Raw genomic sequence first — 18,328 nt, 5'->3', positions numbered from 1 at the left:
AGTGGCGCCACCGTCGTTGTAATCAAAATGTAGTCGTTAGTTTTAAAACATTAAAAAAAAAAATTTCTAATGGTGATTGAACCATGAAACTTTTTATGTAGCGTAATTATAACCTAAATTAGCTGAAAATAACCCTAGAACCTAGAGTAAACTCTCCCTTTAACATATATTTTACGATATATTAAAGAATGATGCAAAAAAGTGCCCTAACCCTAACCTTAACCCTAACCCTAACCCTGACCTTAATTAAATTTAAAAGATATGTTAAAATTAGAAGTGCCTAGTAAACATATCCTACCACCCCTTTCATCCGGCTGCGTTTTCGCCTGCATTGCTCGATAGTTGCGTTGCATGCTGGGAATACAATATGGCAGCGGCCATGTGAAAGGATATTTATGTTGTAATAACGCGTATACCAATGCCAGAGCACTACATTATCAAGCAATTATCCTGATAAAACCGTAAAAGCACAATATTTAATTGTGTCAAGACTTGAGTGTTTGTGCCTGCATGTGTTGAGTTTAATTTAAGGGGCCCTCACACGGCGTACGAGTTACTTATCGTTTGTCGGTCTGTGTAAGTGTTTTTATGTGAACACTGTCACTTAAAACATTGAGCACAAGTATATACATTCTCATCCATGTTCAAGAGGATTTGCAACTCGAGCTTGTCGATACTAAAAGATCTGCGTAACATTCTGTCGCCTGTAAGCATGGCAGAGGGCGCTATTAGTGCAGACACGAAGCGTGACCACGATCAAATATCGAATGATGGTGGCGATGCCGCTAGCGATGCTAAAAAGTTAAAAGTATCATCTGTAAGTTGTTATTAATATTAAATGTGGGTATTCTTCACATTTCAAAACTGAATAAATTCTACTTGCATGGTTTTTAATCTGTACTCGAACTCACAGGCACTTGGGACAGAGTCAGTAAAAACTGAAAATAATATGAACGCACATTCACTAATACTGAAATACTCAAATAGGCTCTACTACCGTACCTCTCTGTTATAGTTCCAATGTTGCGTCACTGTATATCAACTTTCCTTCATAAAAACCGTAGGTTTTTATGAAGGAAAGTTGATATACAGTGATGCAACATTGGAGCTGTAACAGAGAGGTACGGTAGTAGAGCCTATTTGTGAATGTACGTTCATATTATTTTCAGTTTTTACTGACTCTGTCCCAAGTGCCTGTGCTCGAACTCTTCTTGACGAGACAAGAGTAGTTAGAATAGTGCGAAATTTTTACATGTTAGTCACCAGTGAAATGGTCAGAGAGCTCAATACCGTTATTTCTGTAGGAATGCCACAAGCCAAATGTAAAGAAGAAGAAGGTTGCACTATTGATGATGTACTCAGGAGTTGGATACAATGGCATGCAGCGGTGGGTGAACACGTACCTTACAACTAGCACTGCAGCTGAGAGGGTCTATGTCCCCCAGGGTACTGCCGGAACGTACCCTGAGTACTATCTAATATGCCGCACCATACCTCGCCTACTCCACTAACGAGTCTAGGGAGTCGCCTACTCCCTAACCCTAACCCTAACCCTAACCCTAACCCTAACCATATTAAATAGTTACCAGGGTACGTTCCGGTATACCGGACCGTACCCAGGGTACGTTCCGGCAGTACCATGGGGGACATAGACCCTATGAGCAGCACTGCAGTACGTGTGCGGTTTATCTGCATGGATTCACATCATAGCCTAATTGAATTGAATCAAAAGCTATTGTATTTAAAATAGAAATATTTGATCAATAGTGGGCTCCTTTTAGGCAATGCCACTTTACCCCCAGAGTTTGTCTCATATTTGTTTATTATTTATCTATTTCAAGATAAGTATGATTAATTCAATTATGTTAGGGAACTTCCATTCCCGTGTGCGTGGGCTGTCCAGTATTAAAGTGATTACGTCACCGTAAATAGTAAAAAAGAAGAAAAACAATCCATTTTTTCACAAAATATAAGTGATTCTGTTCACTTTTTATGGTTAAATTGCTGCATTATACTTCTTATTTTACTATATTGTTTGACGTGAACATACACTCGTGACTCATACATAGCCCATAGCAAGCAATTAATGTTATGAACACTAATATCAAGTCGTCCAGGTTTTTTGCATTTATAGCTAGTTGAGAAACAATCTTATCAGGTAAGAATTTGACAATACATTTAGTCCCGTTAGTTCTTACTTTTAATGTAAAACAATGGCAACAAAAATGTTACAATTTTACCATAGAAAATTTGAGACGTAGTCACTTTAAAGTAGACGTGTGGAACTTTCATTCCTGTCTGCATGTGCTGTCTGTTATTAAAGTAGATGTATGGAACTTCCATTTCTGTCTGTGTGGGTTGTCCAGTATTAAAATTGATGTAGACGCGAATGGTATTTCTTTGAGGTGTTCTCGTTTTATCTTACTCAACCTTGTTACAGCAACCCTGGCGTGCGTACCATTGAGAATGATCTGCTGGATGCATTGGTACAGGCCCAGGTGGTGCCACAGGCACACGCAGACGACACGAAACGCATGAAGTTCCAGCGATGCGCCCGCACAGACAAGGGTGTGTCCGCCGCTGGACAAGTTGTCTCACTGAAGATATGTATGACAAATCCAGTGAATAGTTGGAGATATCCATTTTAGAGATATCCATTCCATTCGTATGAGATATTCCATCTCATATGTGGAATGTGATATCCATTAATGAGTTGTTAACAAATATTAGTTTAATAGTTGTGTTAAAAAATCGGACATGAAATTCGCTAGCAATCTGGTTATTTTATTTGAAAAAAATTATCGGCGAATACATAATCTGAAAAGGGTCTCACAAGTTTCGTGAGTCTGTTTGCAGCATTTGGTTCTCGTTGAAGCCGAGTTATAAACAACAATATTTCACGGCTTCACTTGTGACGTGTGATCACATTAGTGATTTTGTGAGAAGACAGTGCTTGGGACCAACACGCAGAAACAGCAATCTGGTCATACTGATTTCAAGCTGGTACTGTCCGTTGGGACATCACGAGTAATCCTTACATTGTTTATTCCATCGGTTGAGGTGTGCGATATTAAATGACCGGTGATTTTCTTGATTCTATTTACATGTTGCTGGAGGAGGATGCAGCAGCAAGGATTAACGAGCACCTTACACCACAGATTAGAGTTCTCGGTAAAAACACATTAACATTCATAAGTTCATCGTGTCAAGTTCTTATAAATGTCCTATAGGCGGTCCAATATTGTACAGAGGATGATTTGGGGGGTAATTATCTGGGAGGGTGATGATTGTCCCTGGGGGTAATTGTCTTGGGGAAATTGTCCTTAGGTGGGGTGGGAGTGATTGTCTAGGGGTATTTCGTATTAGTACTATATGTGTGTGTGCGTGTCGCCTTGCAATGGCCACAACTGCTGAAGGGACCGATAATACGGCTTGAGCCCTTACTCGAAGAGCACATGTAAAGCTATTTGAGTAGGGGCAGCGATCCTGTGTTAGTTTTTGCCGCGTCGCGGCGTTGGCGCGCTTCGCGCGGATCCGGCTGCAGACTGTCTAGCACTGCAGCTGAGAGGGTCTATGTCCCCCAGGGTACTGCCGGAACGTACCCTGAGTACTATCTAATATGCCGCACCATACCTCGCCTACTCCACTAACGAGTCTAGGGAGTCGCCTACTCCCTAACCCTAACCCTAACCATAACCCTAACCCTAACCATATTAAATAGTTACCAGGGTACGTTCCGGTATACCGGACCGTACCCAGGGTACGTTCCGGCAGTACCATGGGGGACATAGACCCTATGAGCAGCACTGCAGTACGTGTGCGGTTTATCTGCATGGATTCACATCATAGCCTAATTGAATTGAATCAAAAGCTATTGTATTTAAAATAGAAATATTTGATCAATAGTGGGCTCCTTTTAGGCAATGCCACTTTACCCCCAGAGTTTGTCTCATATTTGTTTATTATTTATCTATTTCAAGATAAGTATGATTAATTCAATTATGTTAGGGAACTTCCATTCCCGTGTGCGTGGGCTGTCCAGTATTAAAGTGATTACGTCACCGTAAATAGTAAAAAAGAAGAAAAACAATCCATTTTTTCACAAAATATAAGTGATTCTGTTCACTTTTTATGGTTAAATTGCTGCATTATACTTCTTATTTTACTATATTGTTTGACGTGAACATACACTCGTGACTCATACATAGCCCATAGCAAGCAATTAATGTTATGAACACTAATATCAAGTCGTCCAGGTTTTTTGCATTTATAGCTAGTTGAGAAACAATCTTATCAGGTAAGAATTTGACAATACATTTAGTCCCGTTAGTTCTTACTTTTAATGTAAAACAATGGCAACAAAAATGTTACAATTTTACCATAGAAAATTTGAGACGTAGTCACTTTAAAGTAGACGTGTGGAACTTTCATTCCTGTCTGCATGTGCTGTCTGTTATTAAAGTAGATGTATGGAACTTCCATTTCTGTCTGTGTGGGTTGTCCAGTATTAAAATTGATGTAGACGCGAATGGTATTTCTTTGAGGTGTTCTCGTTTTATCTTACTCAACCTTGTTACAGCAACCCTGGCGTGCGTACCATTGAGAATGATCTGCTGGATGCATTGGTACAGGCCCAGGTGGTGCCACAGGCACACGCAGACGACACGAAACGCATGAAGTTCCAGCGATGCGCCCGCACAGACAAGGGTGTGTCCGCCGCTGGACAAGTTGTCTCACTGAAGATATGTATGACAAATCCAGTGAATAGTTGGAGATATCCATTTTAGAGATATCCATTCCATTCGTATGAGATATTCCATCTCATATGTGGAATGTGATATCCATTAATGAGTTGTTAACAAATATTAGTTTAATAGTTGTGTTAAAAAATCGGACATGAAATTCGCTAGCAATCTGGTTATTTTATTTGAAAAAAATTATCGGCGAATACATAATCTGAAAAGGGTCTCACAAGTTTCGTGAGTCTGTTTGCAGCATTTGGTTCTCGTTGAAGCCGAGTTATAAACAACAATATTTCACGGCTTCACTTGTGACGTGTGATCACATTAGTGATTTTGTGAGAAGACAGTGCTTGGGACCAACACGCAGAAACAGCAATCTGGTCATACTGATTTCAAGCTGGTACTGTCCGTTGGGACATCACGAGTAATCCTTACATTGTTTATTCCATCGGTTGAGGTGTGCGATATTAAATGACCGGTGATTTTCTTGATTCTATTTACATGTTGCTGGAGGAGGATGCAGCAGCAAGGATTAACGAGCACCTTACACCACAGATTAGAGTTCTCGGTAAAAACACATTAACATTCATAAGTTCATCGTGTCAAGTTCTTATAAATGTCCTATAGGCGGTCCAATATTGTACAGAGGATGATTTGGGGGGTAATTATCTGGGAGGGTGATGATTGTCCCTGGGGGTAATTGTCTTGGGGAAATTGTCCTTAGGTGGGGTGGGAGTGATTGTCTAGGGGTATTTCGTATTAGTACTATATGTGTGTGTGCGTGCGTGCGTGCGTGCGTGCGTGCGTGCGTGCGTGCGTGCGTGCGTGCGTGGGTGCGTGCGTGCGTGCGTGTGTGTATATTATACATATAAGTTGTTATAATGTATTTTTATGTTGGTGAAGGCTATAAGAGAGTGACGCAGGGCTTTAATGCGAAGTTGAACTGCTCCGGTCGGACGTACATGTATGTGCTGCCAACATTCGCTTTCGCTCCAGTAGACCAGGTAAGTACGGTTTGTTCAAACTACCTTTCCTAAGTTTTGTGTGACACATCAGAACAATAAGCAAAGGGTGTGTCACTCATAATTGTATCAAACCAGTATCCAATGGAAGCAAATACATCCAATGTAGTAAATTTCTGTGCATTTTCCAGGTTACATCCGAGAGTTACAGGATAACAAGTAAGGCTTTAAACAGTTGTTGCATCATAGAAACACAATAGTGATGCATTATTTACTTTTATGTACATACTTCTACACCCAGAATTTAGTTGATAATACTTGATCAATGATGATTCAGTTGTAATCTACTGTTGAATGTTAATTCTTATTGCTCGTTTTTTTGTGTCTATGTTTAGAGGATGTAATGGATGAAGTGTCACGCCTTTTTCAAAACTATAAGGGAACAAGGAATTTTCACAACTTCACCTCAGGCAGGTGAGATGAGTAGGCACAATGAAACAGTAGCTATCCGAATTCAGCCTGGTGGCATAGTGTGCGAAGATCCCTTATATTGTTATAATTGTGATTTGTAATCACAAGACTGTTCAGTGGCGAAAAGTACATGTTATTTATACTCTGTCTTAATATAAGATTCAAATTTGATGATTATTACATTTTACTTGTCGTTAAGAAAACAACAACTACATACAAGACAATAGTCATTTATTGATAGATTTATACAGACTGATAATCTTTTACACTTTGTAATATAACAGTATTATGATAGTGTTCTAATAATTCTCTACAAAACGAAGTTCAACAAATCTCATGCAAACTTGAATTTTTTGCAGGAAGGCTGATGATCCAAGTGCCAAGAGGTTTGTGAAAAATATTGAGGTACGTTTGTCTCTTGTTGAGCAGTATTAATTCAAATACTCCTCTCTATTCACGGGTAGAAATTAACTTTTCAACAAGAGAGTCCAACGGACTCCCTGCCCTCAAAAACAGGGAGTCCGCGGCAAAATGAGGGAGTCCGCAGTCTGAAGTTCAAAATTAAAGATATTAACAATAACGCATGTGCTTTTTTTTTAAGATAAAATTGTCTTTGGACATTTGCTTACAAAATACGGTAATTACGCGAGGCCGTGGTCTGGAACGAACTAGTTAGTATGACAGAATTTTCAGGGAGTCGCACGGACTCCTGCATATGTCAAATCAGGGAGTCCTGCAGTAAATCAGGGAGTATTTGACTCCGGACTCCCGTTAATTTCGCACCCTGCTATTCATGTACTTCTAATTACATCACAGGTAAGCCACAATCTTGGCTTGAAGGTTAGAGATGTGGATCAATTAATAGCTGATTTATTGCTTCAGAGTCTGATAGTAGGTACCTGTGCCATGAGAAAAACAAAAATGAAGAATACACAAGCAGACTTCTTGCATGGTACATCTAAAAAATTATTTGTTTTCAGATAGGCACACAGTTTGAGGTGGAGGGAATTGAATTCTGTGAGGTGAAGGTTGAAGGGCAAAGCTTCATGTTGCATCAGATTAGGAAAATGATTGGTAAGTCCATTATCATTGCAACTCTGCACAAGTGCAATTCACTGGTGCTAATGAGCCGAATTTAAAATTACACGATAGTGATTCAGTTTTATGATGTGTGTGTGTGTGTGTGTGTGTGCGCAAGCGAACTTTTAGGTAGATGGTAAATTGTCATTATAATATGACTTGTTCGTACATCAATGAGTTATGGGCTTTAACGTTGTGACAGTTTGCAGATATATTTGCAGCCTTGCAAGTGAACAACGGGTCATGCAATGTTATAATGGGCAACACTTTTGATTTTTTTTTAGAACAATATGTAACATCAGGTTTATTATACACATTATATATGTGATTTTTTGGCAGGATTGGTGATAGCTGTGGCACGCGGTCTGACTGACCAGAGTGTCTTTAGTAGAGCTTGGGAGGCTGAGAAAGTGAGTATGTGTTTGCACCTTGCTACTGATGGCCATCTATCAGTGAGGCTAAGCTATAATTGTAATGGTATTCGACAAGTCTTGGTTGTAGTTAAGATGATTTATTAAGCACGAACGAAGTTACAACGTTGACAGGGGCGCTGCCATGTTGGATTGCTTTTCTCACGTACAACGCTCATAATAGATGGCGCGTCGGTGCAGTGTATAAAATAATATGAATACTGCTACAATAATGTCACTAACTGTCTTACTACACATGCTTAGTGACAGTCAAATGTCTGACAGGGAGTTTTAGTTGGCAGTAAAACAAGCCAGAAATTAGTTATAATCAAAGCATACATTTATACTTTATTTCTTACATTCATAGATCACATATTATAGTTATATATAGTGGCGAAGGGGCAAGTAAAATACTAGTGTACAATTACGTGGAGACGTGCACTACACGGATAGAGTTCGTGCTGATAAAACTGTGAAAGAAACTAATGAGAAAGCAAAGACGAGAATTAAAAGAGAATGAAAGATTTACTTTATGACCACAAGGGAGAAATACCAAGTCTCTTTCAGTTAGGTTCCCTGCAAGATGAACTTCGAATAAATAGAAGAACCTCTAATCTAGCACATGTAGAAGCTCTTAGCAATCTTAATGAGAAACACTTACGGAGATGCGCACACTCCTATCATTGTAACACACGCCCGAGCTCTATGTCACCACTGTTATCGATAGCTCCTATTGGAAGTCTATAAACAAGGGGATGGAAGGTACCATCCCACATCTTCTGGTTACCTTGACACTTGCTAGAGCTCCCAAAATTGCTTGTCAACAGGGTTGCTGTGATACGACTTACGTGCAACTATGTAGCTAATTTGTAGCTATGAAGCCATTGCGCAGTCGTTAAGTTGAGAGCGTTTATCGAGCAACTGATAGTGATACTTGGATCTGCCTAGAGCTGCAATCTATTACTTACGCCGGATTTCTACAGTTATCTCGCATGCTTTGTAAACAACACAGCATTTCACACTTCACGCAAATCTTATTTTCTAGCAAGTGTGAAGTCTTCTTGCTTAGAGTATGAGTTGGGGAGTGACTACAGTGCGGTCCACGAGGGGTTTTAACATGTATAAAGCGGACAGGTTTGAGTTTTTAGCCGACAGGTTTGAAAATCGCCGACAGGTTTGGATTTCAGGCCGACAGGTTTGAAATATCAAAGCAAGAAACAACACAAACAAAGCAAAATGCAACCGTACTGCACTGTCGAACGGGACGTACGCGTAGTCACAGCGCACGCTTGTAGCATACACTATTACCGCCTATTACACTGTTTTACTCTGTGCATGGGCCCCCACTTGTCGGGCAGTTGAGTCATACAGTGCGTCTTCGTTTTCTGAGCTGCTTGCTCTGATTCGTGCACGCGTGCCTGTATGCGTGCCTGCGCACGTGCCTGTGTGTGCGTGCGTGTGCCTGCGGGCGTGCCTATGTAGACCCGTATGATTATAGAACGGTAATCCATGGAAAATCGTAATGAAATTCAGACGTTTATTTTTGCGTGCCGGCACACTCGTGTGTCAGTCCCGATTGTAGCTTTTTCCTTAATTCCTGGAAAGAGTTTTGCTGTTGCTCTCTCATAGTCCAGCGGTGCTCACCCAATACATTTCAGTAGTGATTAGCACCGCGCGACTGAAACAATCATGTGCCCCCCCCGTACTTCAATCAATGCTGCCCCCAGCCAGCAGGCACGTATGCAGCGTCGATGTGTACAGCCACAGACGCGTGCCTCGCGGGCCGCTTTTTTCGGTGACTTGAAAATATAATGTGAGAATGTCCCGTTGTCGTGCGATAGCGCCCTGGCTCAAAGGATGTTAGGAATATTACGCAACTAGACATTTTTTAGTTGTCCAATCAGGCAACTAGCCAAACGAATAACTTGTCCGACGTAGACGTTCACTTGTCCTGAGCCTCATCAATATCAGCGTTGGTAACCTACGAGTTGCGAGTTGCGAGTCGGGTACTGGGATAGTACCATATATTGCCAGATATTTATCATTCGCAACTCACGTTAGTAAGTCAACGCTCAACTATTAACTTAACCTCAACGCTTAACTATTTTTCCCGTGAATTACCTGTCGTGAAAAAGGTTAAAATACTAGGTTGGCTGTTTGGGCTGGCTGACCGTACCTCTAACAAAGCCTTAGAGTCGACTGCTTGATTAGCAAGAAATGTCACCTATGTTTAACTGGTAACATCCCATGCAGTTGGCCTACTCCCATTTCGCCAACGCCCCATTTCGCCTACTCCCATTTCGTCTACTCTCAGAATCGGCAATATTCCCATTTCCAAGTTTATAAACCATATTGCTGTATGTTTTACTTTCGTTGCGGTATCTTTGCCGTAAATTTGGCAAGAAGTTTTTCTCATCCATTTTTTAATTAGCAACTCGCAGCTCGCATGCCACCCACACTCGATCAATATAGTTTCACCTTGTAGTATATTTATTTGCATTTTTTGCACATTGCTTTATAACATTTTACTGGTTACATTCACACTAGTATACAAATTGAACAATGAAAAATGACTCATCACTCATGATAATATAATAATAAATTAATATAATAATAATAATATAATATCAGTAATAACTCTTGACTCAACCCAAATTATTTTGAAATATAGGTCATAAATTTTGTGCTCCAAAATAAGGTTCAGATTGCACCAGAGAGCATCTAAAACCCCTGGTCTTCCAGGGCCCTAAGGCGGCCCCTGGACCCCGGCCGCAAGTGACTTCGTGCTTTGTGCTCGTGATGTGCGCTTAGCGCACATAATTTCAAATAATATCTTTAGGTTGTGGACTGCCATGGACTGTAATCTTTTGGTTTTTGTAAATGTAGGTTGATATCCCTAGAGCACCAGGGCTTGGACTGTGTTTGGAGAAGGTGCACTTTGAGGCATACAACAACAGACATGGCAGTGATGGATTTCACGATCCTATCGAGTGGGAAGAGTACAAGGTATTTTTGTGATGATCAGGCATGGAATATTCGTGGTGCCTTTGTCATAATGAACGTTCATCTATTTCATTATTTCCAGAGTAGTTAATGTTATTGGTGTTCATACTGTCTGTTGCTCCCTCATAGGAAGAGATTGAGAAGTTCAAGCATGAATACATCTATTCAACAATCATTCGCACAGAGAAAGATGAGAATTCGTATCCTTCTTTCATAGACAGAATGAGAGAGAGGGAGGGAGCGAGCGAGAGAGAGAGGAAGGGAGGGAGCGGGAAAGAGAGAAAGAGAGAGAGAAACACAGGAGACAGGGAAAGATGGAGGCGGAGATGGCGTGAGAGTGTGAGAATGCGCAAGAGACCGAGAGACAAACAGATAGATAGAGAGAGAGAGAGAGAGAGGCAGGCTATGGCAACATTTCTGGTTGTATATCGTATTTGATTTCGCTTGACCACCCGCCGCAGCATGATGCAATGGCTCAACACGTTGTCTCTGCATGTCTACGACACCAGAGAAACAGACGACACTGACAGTCACAATGACAACAATATCAGAAGCACTCAGTTCGGACAAGCACTGAAGGCTGTCAGTCCAGAGACCTACGTGGTGAGTGTGGCTGTGGAATTCAGGACATGGGCGTGTGGGTATAAGTGTGTAGGACGTGTGTGTGTGTGTGCGTGTCCGTGTGCGTGTGCGTGTGCGTGTGCGTGTGTGTGTGGGGTGTATGAATAGTAGGTATTTGGGATGACTATATGTGACCCGCTCCAGCATAATACGGACTAAGTCGCAAGTCATTGTTTTGAGTAATGAGCACGCACACATGTCAATGCTGAAAATGGCCTACCTGGACAAAAATGAGATTTTTACAAAAATAAGTTCCTAAGTGCATATTTAATCCGGATATATATGTTCAGATATTTCTAGATTATTATAGTCATTTTTTTTGAAGGGCCCCTGACCGCTCATCCCCGACTGGGCCCCTTACCCGGAACGCTTTATCTCAAAAGCTGCATATTCCGGAATAAGTCGGTTTCCGATCTTCAAATTGCTGTAGATCGGTCAATTCTTTAGATATAGCCAAATATTATATATCATTTTAAAGGTAATTAAATGATCTATTCAGATATGCACATAACTCAATTTGTAGAATTTCTTACTTAATCCTGGTTTTGCTGGAGCGGGTCACATATTACCTTCCCCCAGAAATTGAGTGCATTCTGCTGTGTCACAAATACTTGTAAATAAAATGTAAATAATTAATTACCGTATATACTCGCGTAATAACCGCAAATTTGGCCTCAGATTTCAACCCTGTATTTGCTCTGCGATTTATCAGTGCGCCATACCGTGAGGGGAAATATACTAGGCACAATACTTGCTTACCCGATTCAAATTGAGGTGCGGCTTATAGGCGCCCGCGGTTATTACGCGATCATATACGGTACTTGTAAATAATTGTTGTCTACCGTTAACCACAGTTTTCTATTTCTGATCTACATTTATCAGCATGTGTGTGTCACATTATGCGTTTATCTTTCCAGGATGTGCTAAAGACATTTATCCCCAACCGGGTTGTAGTTAGCAAATCTTCACCAACAGATGGCGCCACGGACTCACAACCAGAGACACGGGAGTCAACTGCCGACTCTACGCAGCTACAGACAGAAGGTGCAGCACATACGAAGTTAAATGCAGAGACAGATGGCACATTGTCAGCTGAGGTCGCACCACCAGCAGAGGCAGGTGCAGTGCGTCAATGAAATGTATGCAGGCAGTAACCCTGCCGAAACCCCATGCTAGAATACAAGGATGGCCAGTCTGTGGATAAATGGAGCCACACAACGCCACGTTTGACAAAGAGAGGGGCGATGCACTCGCGTGACATAAGAGCGTTCACAACGCGATGATAAATTGTGAACATAGCGAGTCCAACGAGACCAGTGACTTTGTGGGTCTTGAGTGAATTAGGATGAATCTCTGTATCATCTGTATCATATCGCAGTGTGAAGTATTCAAATCTTGTTTTTTTCTGTGGCTATGAAAAGTATTGTGCGTATCATGCTGCCATTGCTGATGTTACAGAGTGAATTGTTTTAAGAAGAGTTCCTGGTTTACAGCTGGGAAACGTTGATATGAATTAATATTGAAACAGTAGCGTATGCTCATGGATAAGTAGTAACTGGGTAATACACTTGTTGTAAAATCACGTTACTGTAAACGGCTGCATTTAAGACCAAATGAACAAGATTGCTTGGGTAGATCTATAACCTTCTATTACATTTATTATTCTTGGCATTGAAATCCCTCTACTTTAAATGAGATGCACATACATCAAAAACCACATTAACCACTTGTACTCGCATAATATACATCTTCACAAAAGAAGACCGTTTTATTGGAAAGTCTCAGCAATTTACAACAAATAATAAATACCTACATGTACACAGAGTAATCTGAAAAGAAAACACTTGTATGTGAAAACAACTGCTTTAGAATTGTTCGTTGACCGAGCGCAAAACACTACAGATTCGATTTGATATGCAGGTCACAAACTTAATATGCAGTGTTAGTGTAGGATTTTCATCCAGCTGTATGGATGATTTCATTTGACAGTTGAACATATTACCCGACGTTAAGATGGAGTAGCTGATCATGAACCTTGTAAGTGTGTTGCATTGGAACTTTCTAATGAACAACATCATTGCCACCATTGTTCACTCTATACGCAGCACGAATGTGGGTGGTTCACAGATTTTACCTCCAAACGACCTGCACAGTTTATCCAATAAATCTCAAAACATTACGAATATACATAGGTACAAACATGTACCAGTAATAAAGTACAAAAAGATACAGAAAATATTAATAACATTACAGTTATAATATATTTAATACATCTGTCTGATATGTATGTAGCTGACGAGAGAGGGGGTGGGGGGTTGTATCACATCAACTCCATGTTATAGTAAACACACATACTTCAACATTTATAGACTCGTGAGCACACACCACTACAGCGTCGTCATCGTATACACCACATAAATAATTGCTGTACAATAATACAGTGAGAAGACTGATCGAGTACCACAGAAGACTGATATATATTATGTCACACTGTGTGCATTTCTTACCGCCCGCAGTCCAGGCTTTATGACACGTCCTATTATTCAAATATATTTCATATGACTGCGATTCATTATTCTCCGTGTGATATGTTCGTGCTCTTTCGTTTTAATTTTTCCACCTTTGCTTTGATATGTTGGTTTCGTCACTAGCGAGGCAAAGATGGACGATAATGGACTAGGGCTGTTGCTTTGTTTATATGCACCTATATTTAAGCATGATATGGAAAGATGAGCATCCGAAAATGGACACATACAATGATCGCTTTGCGCACTGTGTGGAGCATGGGAGTACCTACATGTACCTCCACGCATATATCTTGGATGGAAATCCCTGGAAATGTGACTAGAAAAATAGGGGAGGTGTTAATCTCAATCCCAACACCTTCGGCCTGCCTCTGTGTCAGTCGCATGCGTTGCTAAGAATGGCAGAGGTGTGTGTGGCCGACTTTATATACCCAACGATATCCTTACGATGCCAACAACAGCGAAAATAGACACCCCCATGGGATTGGGAGGTGACGTGCTTGTACGCTGGTGTAAATACTATGCTGACCAAAGATAAATACTTAGTGTTATACACACGAATGAAAAACTGCAATAAATAACACGTAAATACTCTGCCAGAAAAATAAACACAAGAGCTTCGTTGTACTCGACTGCTACGGCGACAACGTATTGGCAGGGCGAGGGAGGAGGTGAGGGAGGAGGGGAGGGAGGGGCGAGGGAGGAGGCTAGGGAGGAGGCTAGGGAGAAGACGAGGGAGGAGGCTAGGGAGGAGGCTAGGGAGAAGACGAGGGAGGAGGCTAGGGAGGGGGCGAGGAAGGAGGTGAGGGAGGAGGCTAGGGAGGACGTGAGGGAGGAGGCTAGGGAGAAGACGAGGGAGGACGTGAGGGAGGGGCGAGGGAGGAGGCTAGGGAAGGGGCGAGAGAGGACGTGAGGGAGGGGCCGAGGGAGGGGGCGAGGGAGAAGACGAGGGAGGAGGCTAGGGAGAAGATGAGGGAGGAGGCGAGGGAGGAGGCTAGGGAGAAGGTGAGGGAGAAGGCACGGGAAGGGGTGAAGGAGGAGGCTAGGGAGGGGGCAAGGGGAATCTCGTCACTACTGAGTTAATAATAAAGGAAGAACGTGTGAGCACGTGACGCCCTTGCCACTAGCGTAAGCCGCTGTTACGGAGGAGGAGGAGGAGGAGGAGAAGGTGGGGGGGGGGAAGGGGAGAGGGTAGTATATCAGCACACAGCACGAGTGAGCGTAAGGTGACCTCGTGCGTGTATCTGTACTCTGTGCTGGCTCACAACAACAACAACGATATGCTTCACAGTGAACATTTGCCTTCAGCTTCCGCTGAATCTGCCAGACACGCTTTGTGGCACGTGAAATGCATTTTCGAGAAATGATTCCCAAAATCACATGCAAAGGCTTGCTTCTCTATAGAAACTTGCCAGATGAAATTTACTCCCCTGGGATTCAATTCCATTATTCAATTATTGTTTCCTACAGGATACAATTATTGTTTGTGAGGTCTGTCAACCTAAACCTGTTGGTACAGTTTTCACACAAGCATGGCAAAACGTCGAATTTGCAGCACTGAATTGATAGTCATCACTTTTAGAACGTTCTATCACAACAATGATTGGTGAAGCTGTCCGGACGTTGACCGGCTGTAGGCACGGGCGCGAACGCACGTGCGGCGAATCCCCTCAAGGTCACCGAGGCAGTGAGAGTTTGCTATGTGGGCTGTAGTGTGCGAGGTATAACGTGGGAGAGACAGAGAAGTTTACTACATGGCGAGAGGTGTACGGTGTGTGTCGCTGTAGCGAGCGGACGAGAGGTGCATGGCGTGTGTCGTCGGGAGAGATGGTGTTGCTACGTGGAGCGTGTGTCGCCATAGCGAGAAGACAAGAGGTGTCCGGCGTGTGTCGTCAGGAGAGACGGAGGTGCTATCCAAGAGCGAGTGTCGCCGCAGAGACTATCTATGGTAGACTGTCTATGTCTAGACTATGGGACTGGCTATCCGGTCAGAGGGAGCAAAACCCTGTCAGAAGCTACCTGGCAATCACCCTAGGTGGAAAGGTAAATTATGACGCATTGACAGGTCCACAGAGCAGATATGTGTTACATGTGTGTGAGTGCCTGGCTCTATGTTGACATCACAGTGAGTTAGTTACAAACACAAAACAATCAAGAATACAATCTAACGAGATCACGAGTAGCAGTCGCATTCTGAGCTTATTTGAAGCACAGTCTAACCTGAATATACGAGTTACTGAAAAGAACCCTAAAAATGCTCTTTATAGACACATCATCACATGTCTTTTATACAGATGTGGTTTCACTGTATAACTACCACTTGATGGTACCACCAATCGTTCTTCATAGAGAGGTGTCCGCTAACACAGATGGGGTCGTTGTCGTATCAGGTACTACAGATATGTACCCGAGGTAGTTTTAGGTTGTTTAGTATTATGTTTATATTTTTATATAATTAGGAGGTAGTTTTAGGTTGTTTAGTATTATGTTTATATTTTTATATGATGTATGTTTAGGGTTATGGTTAGGGTTAGGGTACACTTCTGTAGTACAAGTCTGGTACACTTTGTGTATACATAATTATATGTACCTCGGGTACATATCTGTAGTACCTGATACGACAACGACCCCTTGAGCTCCACTAACACAGGTTTAACCACATTGTGCACCATTCCAAGTAGCCTGCCGTAAACTCTGAGTGTGAAAATTACAGTTTTTGTAGAACCTAGCACACCGAGCATGTTACACCACCCAGCGTCATTTCCAATAACCTCATACATCTTCAAGACAGGAAATAAACAAGATATAAAAAAATAAATAAATTATAATTGAGGAATAAATACGGAACAAATGATTTACTCGTTTGATCGTATTCTTGATTGTGTGCGTTACCAAGCCAGTAGTTGTACACGGACACTCTCTGTCGATGTGTTAGCAGCTTAGAAATGCTTGAGGAGTGAGTTCACGAATGCACTGTGAACCGTGGTTTCCCCCATGCACGGTCTGCCTTCGTAAAACCACGACTACGAGTAAAATGACTGCAAGTCTCGCTACATCGATTTAAACGATATGCCTCCACTATGAAAGGTTTAGTTAGCAATCTGACTGCTGGCCTACAACCGCCATGGTTATATGAGCGAGATCTCATGGCAAAGATTGGGTAACCTCGACACATGATTTCATACATCTAGCATGATGCACACACGCACACACTGAATGCAATGAGCTGGCATTGCCATGCACAAACACTTCATCGCACATACTGAAGCTCACACACTTCATCGCACATACTAAAGCTCACACACGCATGCACGCACATGTGCACATCCACACCAATTGGCAAAGTCTCATATATATATATATATATATATATATATATGGAGAACTGGAGATCATGTGTAGCTCTTGCGCCACCAGGGGGAGGGGAAGGGGGAGTACACACACATAGGGTCAAACTATACATTAAACCTCGCTTAAAAAAATCATCATTTGGCTGTTGGGTAGGTAATGGTGAGCAGCAAATATTAGCAGTACATACACCACCACACACTCCACCTACACCGTGGCAGCCTTTCGGCGTGTGTTAGCCGCTCTGTCACTCCGCCAATCATTCGATCCCTGCGCCGCAGAGGAGAGCGACTCGGGTAGGAGCCGATCTCCGCGTTCTGACTGAATCACTCGTGCGTCGACCGCTGCGCTCCGGAACACCGCGGTTGCAGGGACGAGGCTCCGGAACGCCCCCTGGCGGCCGCCGTCCGTCTCAGCGAATCTCGCTCGTCTCTGCCTTCGCGACGAGACGGTTGATCGACATTTCCGTGAGCGTAGAGTGCGGCGGTGGCGGCGGCGGCGCGGGCGGCGGCCGCGGGTCAGTGAGTGGAGTCAGGTCGCGTGCTAGCCCCACCGGCACGAACCCGGCCCCGCCGCCGCCGCCGCCGCTGCAGGGGTAGGGGTGCGACCCACCGTTGACGGCGGCGTCAGAGGCGGCGCACTGGCGCGCGCTCACGATGTAGTCCTTGTTTACACAGTTGCGCAGGCTGTCGGGAACGCGGCCGAGTATCGTGCGTCGCACCTCGCCCGCCGCCATCTCCCGTAGCTCGGTGAGGCTGGCGTCGCTGAACCACGCAGCGTGAGGCGTGCAGATCAAGTTGGGGCAGTCCTTGAGAACACCTGATTGTGTGTGAGAGAGAGAGAGAGTGTGTTAACCTGATGACTAATATAAGATAAAAAAGGTTGGGGCAGTCCTTGAGAACACCTGATTGTGTGTGAGAGAGAGAGAGAGTGTGTTAACCTGATGACTAATAAGATGTAAAAAAGGTTGGGGCAGTCCTTGCGAACACCTGATTGTGTGTGTGTGCGTGCGTGCGTGCGTGCATGCGTGCGTGCGTGCGTGCGTGTGTGTGAGAGAATGTTCACAAGACAGAGAGACGGAAAGAGAGATAGAGACAGAGAGACAGAGCGAGACGGGGAGAGAGAGAGAAAGAGAGCAAGAGAGAGAGAGAGAGAGAGAGAGAGAG

At 42.9% G+C, this 18,328-nt stretch overlaps 1 protein-coding gene and 1 pseudogene across 1 annotated transcript; one reads left to right on the top strand and one right to left on the bottom strand.

The window, feature by feature from the left end:
- Window positions 1–387: 387 nt before the first annotated feature.
- On the top strand, window positions 388–13,458 carry LOC106808271 (tRNA pseudouridine synthase A, mitochondrial-like). Its single transcript, XM_014810907.1, has 14 exons — window positions 388–817; window positions 1,305–1,387; window positions 2,441–2,603; window positions 3,105–3,171; window positions 5,646–5,746; window positions 5,896–5,923; window positions 6,100–6,178; window positions 6,535–6,580; window positions 7,156–7,249; window positions 7,595–7,665; window positions 10,552–10,671; window positions 10,798–10,868; window positions 11,130–11,271; window positions 12,207–13,458. The coding sequence occupies exons 1-14, from the start codon at window positions 641–643 to the stop codon at window positions 12,423–12,425; spliced, it is 1,461 nt and encodes a 486-aa protein (XP_014666393.1). The 5' UTR covers window positions 388–640; the 3' UTR covers window positions 12,426–13,458.
- A 4,116-nt stretch (window positions 13,459–17,574) lies between these two features.
- LOC106808266 overlaps window positions 17,575–18,328 on the bottom strand; it is a 14,619-nt pseudogene continuing 13,865 nt past the window's right edge.

This window comes from Priapulus caudatus, unplaced genomic scaffold (assembly GCF_000485595.1).
Source record: "Priapulus caudatus unplaced genomic scaffold, Priapulus_caudatus-5.0.1 Scaffold264, whole genome shotgun sequence".
NCBI lineage: Eukaryota > Metazoa > Priapulida > Priapulimorpha > Priapulimorphida > Priapulidae > Priapulus > Priapulus caudatus.
Note: the sequence above shows the minus strand (reverse complement) of the source record. Positions and strands in the feature narration are given on the sequence as shown.

Bases quoted from the DNA above. Each gene is read 5' to 3' on its own strand.
- LOC106808271 (XM_014810907.1), top strand. From the start codon at position 641: ATGTTCAAGAGGATTTGCAACTCGAGCTTGTCGATACTAAAAGATCTG. The intron at 6,179-6,534 runs GTGAGATGAGTA...AATTTTTTGCAG, and splicing joins CACAACTTCACCTCAGGCAG to GAAGGCTGATGATCCAAGTG. The intron at 10,869-11,129 runs GTATCCTTCTTT...CACCCGCCGCAG, and splicing joins ACAGAGAAAGATGAGAATTC to CATGATGCAATGGCTCAACA.